Genomic DNA, 9,583 nt, shown 5'->3' with positions numbered 1-9,583 from the left:
ATTACAAAATTTTTGGGGAATATTACAAAAAGATTACGTGAGAACTTACAAACATGATCAAAGTGCAAGTTTCAACATTTTAGTTCATTATGCATTTTGTATACATTTTTATACAAAACTTTATTCATGCATTTAAATAAGGGAGTAAAGAATTTATATTTTTATGTGAACTATTCTTTTAAACCTTTTAAGTTGACAATAACTTGTCTTGCTTATAATTGCTTAGAACAAGTGTACAGGAACAAGTGTACAGGAACAAGTGTACAGGAACAAGTGTACAGGAACAAGTGTACAGGAACAAGTGTACAGGAACAAGTGTACAGGAACAAGTGTACAGGAACAAGTGTACAGGAACAAGTGTACAGGAACAAGTGTACAGGAACAAGTGTACAGGAACAAGTGTACAGGAACAAGTGTACAGGAACAAGTGTACAGGAACATCCTAAGCATATGCAAGTATTAAGTAATGCACTGAACACTGAACAGAGGGAAACTGGGGCTATATAAAGCCAGACACTAACGAGGAGTAATTACATGGGGAAAGTGGCGACAGGTGATGGGAATGAAACGCTAACGTGAGTGTATTCGTTGCATTATATTTTAGAAAGCTCAATTGTATTAAAAACTCAACAGGATTTTTTTTGCATACATCACAGTTAGACTTTTGAACTGTTGCCGTTGGGTCTAATGAGCACCAGATCAATGAAGCAAAAGACAACTTTCTTCTCACAGGCCATCTACCTTATGAAGAGTTAAAACCACGCTTCCTGTCATGAAATAAATTAATGTGCAGAACATTACAGAAAGCAAAATATCTTTATTGTTAGTTACGATTTTACACACACTTGCTATATATATATCACATTTGCATATGTGCTTTTATATATACGTACTTTGAGTATTGTATAAAAATAAATGTTTATTGTCATTTTATATTGATTTTTGTTTATTTTATTTTTGAGATACTGTGTCTGTCTGTAGCCTTTTATCCTGCCAACATCAGTTTCTGACTGTTTTGAGCTATTTTCACTTTCTCTTTCTGACTGCATTCCGTGTGTGTGACATGTAGTGAAGAGTATTATTAATCATTTATGTAAAAAAGTTCAAGGCTAAATTTATATAAACACTTGTTTTACTTTGGTCCGGTTTGATTGGTGATATTTGACTTTTTCTGGTAATTTGCTGAAGAGAACCGAAGTGAATACTCAAGCTCCTCCCAGTAGGGAGTGTGTCTAGTATAACAATTTCCTTCTCGAATAACAACAACATCAGTTCTTTCGACTGCAGTGATGGTCAAAGATCGCAAGTGCCCTCTTTGGATTATAGAAATAATCAAGAAATATGGCATGTGCAGCCGGTAGTACATTTTTTCTTTTTTAATCTTAGCCTTACTCTTTTAAATGCTTAAATCCATAGCAGCATTATCTCTTGTAATGTGTAAATGTTTTATTCTATCATTTTTGCAGGAGCTCAAAACTCTGGTATTACTTTAAGTGAAAGAAGTGTGAGGAAAACACACAGAAAAAAATGTCAAAATGTTTGTAGTTCATGCCCACTTATCAAACCGTCTCTGGGAGATCAGATCTTTCAGGTAATAAACAAACTGTAGACAGTAGTTTCATTTTCTCCAAACTAAAAGCGTTCAGTAGGAGTTTTTACTGCTTTGCATTCACCGTTTTTTCTTTCAACACAGGGGTTTGCTAAACTATTGGCAAAATTTGATGAAGTCTGTCCCCAGGTGAATGTACGTTATATAAAATATTGTGCATTTAATACATGTGAAGGATTATTAACAATAGCTGAGCAACTACTTACTGATCAAGGAAGTAAAACTCCTTTTGCAGGAATTTAACAAATGTGCAAGTAGCAATGAGAAAGACATTCTGTCTCTTGACGAGGCAAAGGACATCATAAGAGAACTGGCTGTTGAACTAAACAGAGTCCTACAAGTAAACAAGGCCTTTTAATTATTCTAAAGTTTGAAATAAGTTATTAAATAATGTTTCAAATCTTAATTGAAATCTTGCAACTTCCACAGTTTAAGAAGTCCTCCCAGATGTTTGGAAAGATGAAAAATAAAGGAACAGAGGAAGAACAGCATTATTATATTTTACATTGGGCTGATGAGCTTGAGACTACACAGACAAATGAAGAGAAAGTTAAACTGTTAGAGGTGTGGTTCTGCATATTCACAAGTAGTTGTTTTAATCTATGTTTGGATCTACTTTGTTTAGTTCTGTTTTTAATTTGATGTAGAAACATTCACCTTCTGAGAAGAGCAGGCTGGAGAGTGAAATGAAATTGACCAAAGCTAAAAAACTATTATCTGACTGGGCTCAGAAACTAAAAGAAGCAAAAGAGGTATTTGTACCATGCACTGTGATCATGTTTTAGATTCCTGTCATAGTCACAATGTTACGTTTAATTTAAAATATTTTATCAAAATGTTTCTGTTTGTTTTATCTAGAACTCAGTATGTCCAACAAAGGAATATCAAGAAACACTGAAGGATCTCTACAAACAGTGCAAGAAGGGAGAGTCCAGTATACTTCCTGTAATGGACTGGATGATATGGACTGTACTACAGTCACAAAGCTCTGAGGTAAAAGGCTGTAAAGGTTCATATTTTTTAAAGCATTCAAAAGGATATGTATAACTATATGACAGAGACAGCTCATGGGTTGGCAATCATTCTCATCCACTGCTACGGTAGAAATAATTTTCCCATGAGATTTCAAGTCATATTCTATTTTCATTCACACTATTTTAGTTAAAAAATAAATTGGGCAATTTGACATTTTAAGTATATGCTAAAAGTTTCTCCTTTGAATTGAAGGATTCCTCCCCAAGGCTGTGGATGAAGAAAAAACAAATATCCAAAAATACAGGTGAGACTTCTATGTAACAACAGTGTTTCATTTTTGAGATGTTATAATATTTTATACTTAAATATTATTTGCTTTCAAAGGTTGTGTTAAAAAGTTAGTTTTTTTCCAGCTGCAGTTGGACTACCCGTTCCCAACTCAGGTTATTTTACTAGTCAAGCATTTACTTAAATTTTTCCTAAATTTTGATATATAACGTCAATTTGCCATCACAGGTTAATTCAATGTGACTTTTCATTTTTACAGTTTGGGATTGGATCACAAAGTCAACAGGTATATCTCAACTTGATATAATTAATATAATTGATGGATATAAGACTTTCAACATCAAATCATACCTTTGTACAATACAGCGTCAAGTTGTTCTTTTTCTTAAAAACATTTCCCTTTATATATTTTTTATAGCTTCTGTAGTTCTGGATCCAAACACAGCCAACCCAGATCTCCAGGTCTCTGAAAACCGAAAATCTGTGATAGCACGTAAATTCAGCAAACAAAACAATAACTGGAACGGGTTTGAACGGCAGCTTTCTAAATATGATGGCTGGACTTGTGTTCAAGCCAAAGAGGGTTATAACACAGGTCGTCATTACTGGGAGGTGGATGTAAGGAAGAAACATGAGTGGCGGGTGGGAGTTGTGAAACAGTCAGCCCTCCGGAATGGATATGTCACTATGACCACAAAAATGGGGTACTGGAATCTGCGTCTGCAACTGGGGACTGTAATAGCTCTGACTGAACCAGCCACTAAACTATACCTGCCAACACCCTCTAAACTAGGAGTTTTCCTGGACATAGATGAGGGTCAGGTCTCCTTCTATGATGCAGAAAAACGAAGACATATTTACACATTTATCACAGATTTTAGTGGGACTGAAAACATTTACCCAATGTTTGGCACCATTGAGACAGACAGAGAGTTGGTGATTTTATAGGAATACATCCAAACACATCCCATTTTAGATTGGAACTCTGCATCTTCTATAAATTCATATAATTTATATTTTATTCAAATATAAATTCAGTCTCTTGACTCAGTACCCCACTTTCTAGTGCTGTAAATAACCATTGACGTAGTAGTTTGTGCTAAATCGTTTCCTGTAAAGCTGTTGATAGCAATATACATTGACGAAAAGAGTTGTTTTATTCTTCTGTTAATTCATTAAACTCTTTCATATAAAAACTGTGTTGTGGGTTTAGTTTTGATTATTTACTGACTAAATAAAACATAAAAACAATGCCTATTTGTCTGGGGAAAACTACATTGAAATACTTCATTTTACGTTGTTTAGAGCAAACAAATGAGAAAAAAAAGGAATTGAAAATCTTGCATAATTCCATTGACTCTTCCAATGAGCCTGGGTTGCAAAAGCTCCTCTTCTTGTAAATCACGTGACATATAAAAACCAGTAGACTATGGTTTCAGTTTCTGTTTCAGGTCTCTGGTTACGTTCATAACCATAAAGATTTTATTTCAGAATCTTCAAATAGAGATAAGTAACTGACGCATGTTCTCGCGGGGGTGTCGCACCCGTGGGGGATGGGGTGTTTTAACAACCACACTTTTCCCGGTGAGAGGGTTCAACACCGACACTTTTTCTGCAGTTTTTCCGCAGTTCTGCACAAATGAATGAGTTTTTATGCTTTTGAGGTTTTTAAATAAGCTTGATATGTGTTTGGGAAGATTTTCTGTTATTGTTTAGTTGACATTTCGAGTGTTTTCGATATTATATTTCGTTTTTTAGACTAATACTAAATAAAAAAAAATAATACTTAAAAAAGCGAAGGAACTGAGGCGGTGTGTGTCTGTGGCCCCGCGAACTCTGTTGTTGCAACTCTGTCCCCACGTCATTGCTGGATTGTTTATGTTGTTACCACGATCATCGCACGGATAATTGTCTGCTTGTGTCGAAGCCTGAAGTTTTGCTGATGTGCCGGTTGCGCTGTCGACTCTGTGTGGGTTCGTCTCCTCCTCTGTTGCATTGCTGTCGTCCGCTGCTGTGCTAAGCTTACTGTCACCCTCTGCTGTGATGGAAATTCTGCCGTCCTCGGTTGCGCTGTGCTGCCCGAGCCCCGCCTTGTCCGTTCTGGTCCTGTGGTTTGTGGAGCGCTGTTCAACGAGACTGGGAGTTAGATTCGTCTGCTCCCAGTTTAATGTTTGAGTGACGTTCTAGCTAAGTTATGCTGTCTTGCCTCGTCCGAAGTTAAGATCCACGTCACGGTCTCATCTAAATTGGAGAGCGTCAGGCTGTCCACTGTAGTCTTACCATTACATATAACTTATTCACGGATTGTAGTGCTTTACTTGATTATTGAACGATTGATAGCTTTTAGTGGTGCTGTGCTTATGCTGTGTTTGATATCTACTGTGGTGGAGATACTGGCGGCTTTCTTCCTGTTGTGTGAGTGTTGGTCACTGCGGTGATTGACAGGTGGCCTGCTGCGTATACGTCACTGCCTAGCGTGAGACGGACTTGAGAGAGAGAGACGGACCACTTATGGACTGTGTATCTATGGACTTCCAGTGGACTTGAACGTGTTGCCTGATTGCTGTGTTCTTATGTGCATGTTGACCTGTAGGTGGCAGTAGAGGTTGCTTCTATGAGTATGAGACGGAGAGTGAGAAGTGTTACACCTGCGACTACATGCGCTATACTATTCTGCTACTTCTCTGTTTTAAATAAAGTATTCCAGTTTGTCCATACGCCTCCTCATTGTTACTTACTAAGGACATAACAAATTGGCGACGAGGATTATTTTTTTGTGATGAGGATGGCTTCTGTTTCTTCGTTTCCCACGCCGTTTTTGCCATGTCCTGGAGATCCAGCTATCCCTTTTGACACATGGCTCCTGATGTTCCAGAATTATTTACTGGTGGTTGATTCTTCTGGAGACGGATGGCCGGTTGCACGCAGGCGAGCATTGCTTCTACATTGTTTGGGGACTGAAGGTCAGCGATTGTTTTATACTTTGCCGAATCAAGGGGATTCTATGGAAGATGCGATTGCGGCCTTGAAACTTCACTTTACTCCCCGACGGAACATCGTGGCTGAGCGCCATGCTTTCAGGAAATGATTTCAAGCACCGGGAGAATCCATTATTCAGTACGTAGCAGCTCTACGGGATTTAGCGGTTACTTGTGACTTTTCAGTTACGCTGGATGACATGTTGCGTGATCAGCTAGTGGAGAATGTGAACAGTCATCGGATTCGTGAGAGGTTGCTATTGGAAACGGACTTGACTCTTGAAAAAGCCATTACTATGTCTTCGCAAACAGAAGCTGCTGGTGAACAAGCCAAAGCGTTATCAAGTCATCGTTCAGTACCTGTGCAAGTGATACATGCCAAGTCTCCGTCTGCAGCTGTGCGTTATCACCGTAGACCGCCTCCAAAACCGCCGTCTACAGCGCGTTCTTCAAAGTCTTCATCTTCTGCACCTGGTTCGTCGGCACGTGAGTGTTATCGATGTGGGTCTACGAAACACCTCACGAACGATCGTAGTTTTCCTGCTGCATCAGCACAGTGTAATCACTGTCAAAAGACGGGACATTATTCGCGGGTGTGTCGTTCGGGACAAGCTCGCTCAGTGTGTGAAATTGACTTGCCTGAAGTGCAGATTCTTTATATGCTTGATTCGTTGACGGATAAAATTCGGTGCACTGCTGTCATTACGACTGCGACTACTTCTGTGCCAGTCGAGCTTACTGTGGATACTGGATCGTCTGTTTCTACCTTACCGAAAATTTTGTATGAAACTCACTTCAAGAAAGACGCCCTTCTGCCTCCGTCATTGAAACTGGTGACGTACTCTTGTGATCCGATTCCTGTACTTGGATGTTTACCTGTCACTGTCTCTAGGGATGACATCACCTGCTCTACTTCATTCTTTGTGGTTGAATCAGGTACGGCTTTGCTGGGTATGGATCTTATTAATGGCTTACATCTCCGTTTCGAAGGCAATTCTGTGCTGCCCAAGCAGATTTCTACTCCTGTCCTGCGATTGTCTGCTTTGACGCCTTCAGCAGATGTCGGTTGTGCAAAAGGCTTTGTGCACAGAGTTAAAATTTCTTCAGCTGTTGCCCCTGTGCGCCAGAAACTCTGCCGCTTACCTTTTTCAGTTAGAGATGCCGTCACTGAGGAAATCCATCGCCTTCTTGAGTTAGGCGTCATCGAGAGTGTGGATGCTTCGCCGTGGGTCTCTCCTATAGTAGTGGTACAAAAGAAATCGGGTGCCATTCGTATGTGTGTGGATTTGCGAGAACCCAATAAGGCTGTGGTTACGGATAGTTACCCTTTACCTCACATTGATAAACTATTGTCTTTGTTACGGGGAGCGAGTGTATTTTCCACTATCGATTTGGAGAGTGCCTATTTTCAGTTGCCATTTGTATGACAACAGCCGAGATCTGACTGCCTTTATTACTCACAAAGGACTTTTCAGATTTTGTCTTGTACCATATGGCCTCGCTTCAGCACCCTCAGCCTTTCAAAAAATGTTGGGAACAGTTTTACAAGGGGTTCCGAATGTTGCCAATTACCTTGACGATATCGTTGTCTGGGGACGTACACAAAACGAACATGACCACACACTCAAAGCTGTTGTTCAACGCTTGCAGAATGCTGGACTGAAATTGAATCAATCGAAGTGTCAGTTCAACATATCCAGTCTGCGTTTCCTTGGTCATACGGTGAATGCGCAAGGAATTCAACCTGATGAGGATCATCTTTCTGCCATTCTTAATGCACCTGCACCAACAGATGCAACACAACTCCGCTCTTTCCTCGGTCTACTATCCTGATATAGTAAGTTCATTCCAAATTTCGCCACGTTCGTGGAGCCTCTGCGGGCTTGCATCAGACAGGGCTCCGATTTCGCCTGGTCGGAGGAGGCGCAGAAATGCTTTGAGGCTGTTAAAAAATTGCTTGTTCACAGCCCTGCTCTCGCATTATTAGACCCAGATTTGCCTACGGTATTATCTACGGATGCCTCTGCCTATGGCCTGGGAGCTGTTCTTGCTCAGGTTCACGAGGATAAAACAGAGCGCATTGTTGCTTTTGCGTCCCGGACATTGTCATCAACTGAACGCAAGTACTCGACCATTGAAAGGGAAGCACTTGCTTGTGTTTGGGCCGTTGAAAAGTGGCGAACTTACTTGTGGGATCGTAAATTTCTCCTGCGCACAGATCACCAGGCTTTAACTGTGCTTTTCTCATTCAAAGGCTTTCACCGCTTCCGTCACTACTCAGAATGTTATCCCCTTGCTGTCTTCTGTGTTTAGCAGATATGGCAATCCACTTACTGTCGTATCGGATAACGGGACTCAGTTCACCTCTGTTGACTTTTCAACATTTCTGAAAGAGAGAGATATTCACCACGTACGTACTTCATTGTACCACCCAGCTGTGAATGGAGCTGTGAAACGGTTTCATCGCGTGTTGAAAAGCTGCATTCAGTCTGCTGTTCTGGAATTAAAGCCGTGGAAACCTACAGTCATGGAATTTCTCCAAGTCGATCGTGCTACACCTCATTCTGCTACGGGGTTATCCCCGTTTGAGTTGCTTCATGGTCGAAAGATGCGAACGCGTCTTAATGTTCTTCCTCCTTCCCTGCCGCAGACGGATCCTCCTGCTCTTTTTCAGCGAGTCTCTTTGAAACAACAGAAAATGAAAGCATACACTGATTCTAAACGTGCAGCTCGTGCTCCTGATTTTAAAGTGGGGGATTGGGTGCGTGTGCGCATTCCTACTTATGTTCCGAAAGCACATCAGAAATTTGGTAAGCCTCTCCAAATTGTGCGTAAACTGGGGGTGTGTACTTACCTATTATCCGACGGGAAGAAATGGCATGCTTCTCATCTGGCTCGTACTGTTGCACCTGTTTTGGAGGCTACTGACACAGATGCTGTGGACTTGTCCTTTCAGTTTCTTCCTCCTCCAGAGCCTCAAGCTCCTGAAGTTTTGCAAAGGGTTTCTACACGTGTAAACCGACATCCTCGTTGGATGGAAGATTACATTACGTAATCATCTTGCATTACATGTTTATAAAGTTTATAATAGATTTTCATATGAATGCTACATTCTAATAATACTTATGATGCTTAATTTTCCTAGTCTAATTGCAAGTAATTGTGTTATTTCAAAGTGTATACTTGGTACTTTAGTAACTTTGTTATTGGATTTTTGTGTTGTTGTTCGTTAAAAACTGTGTAGACAGTTTGCTTTAAGTAATGAGGGAATATGTTGTGTTCTTATGTGCATGTTGACCTGTAGGTGGCAGTAGAGGTTGCTTCTATGAGTATGAGATGGAGATGGAGATTGAGAAGTGTTACACCTGCGACTACATGCGCTATACTATTCTGCTACTTTCTTTGTTTTAAATAAAGTATTCTTGTTTGTCCATACGCCTCCTCATTGTTACTATGAGGACATAACACTGATGTCCAGCTTTTACTTTGATTAATAGTTTTAAGAGCCTGATTGAGAGTTTGTGTGTGTGCATGGGCACGAGCACGAAGTGCTAAAAACCTATTGTTTTTATAGTGATTTTTATTAGGGTTACGAGCCCGAAGGGCTGAAAACCTATTGTTTTTGTAAGGATATTATTATTATTCCGCCATAAAACGCGTCGCCCAAACCGCAAGTCTTAGAAACTCGAGACTTTGTCAGTTGGTTGTATCTGTGCAGGTTACTCCGATACAG

At 40.2% G+C, this 9,583-nt stretch overlaps 1 protein-coding gene across 4 annotated transcripts; it reads left to right on the top strand.

The window, feature by feature from the left end:
- Positions 1-1,234: 1,234 nt before the first annotated feature.
- LOC306898269 (E3 ubiquitin-protein ligase TRIM58-like) lies at positions 1,235-4,359 on the top strand. Of its 4 annotated transcripts, none has more exons than XM_079463609.1 (11): positions 1,235-1,357; positions 1,467-1,591; positions 1,694-1,738; positions 1,845-1,949; positions 2,039-2,173; positions 2,257-2,361; positions 2,468-2,602; positions 2,837-2,888; positions 2,998-3,027; positions 3,132-3,158; positions 3,291-4,359. In XM_079463609.1, the coding sequence occupies exons 1-11, from the start codon at positions 1,342-1,344 to the stop codon at positions 3,818-3,820; spliced, it is 1,305 nt and encodes a 434-aa protein (XP_079319735.1). In that variant the 5' UTR covers positions 1,235-1,341; the 3' UTR covers positions 3,821-4,359. The 4 variants fall into 4 exon arrangements, with proteins under 4 accessions (XP_079319735.1, XP_079319734.1, XP_079319737.1 ...); XM_079463608.1 differs by having other exon boundaries at positions 1,694-1,744; XM_079463611.1 differs by having other exon boundaries at positions 2,969-3,027; positions 3,291-4,104.
- The last annotated feature ends 5,224 nt before the right edge of the window (positions 4,360-9,583 follow it).

This window comes from Barbatula barbatula (assembly GCF_947034865.1).
Source record: "Barbatula barbatula genome assembly, chromosome: 9".
NCBI classification, from domain to species: domain Eukaryota; kingdom Metazoa; phylum Chordata; class Actinopteri; order Cypriniformes; family Nemacheilidae; genus Barbatula; species Barbatula barbatula.
Note: the sequence above shows the minus strand (reverse complement) of the source record. Positions and strands in the feature narration are given on the sequence as shown.

What these genes read in the sequence shown, in the direction of transcription:
- LOC306898269 (XM_079463608.1), top strand. An exon ending in ACAAATATCCAAAAATACAG is followed by an intron (nt 2,889 to 2,997) that starts GTGAGACTTCTA and finishes GTTTTTTTCCAG; the next exon opens with CTGCAGTTGGACTACCCGTT. An exon ending in TTGGATCACAAAGTCAACAG is followed by an intron (nt 3,159 to 3,290) that starts GTATATCTCAAC and finishes TATTTTTTATAG; the next exon opens with CTTCTGTAGTTCTGGATCCA.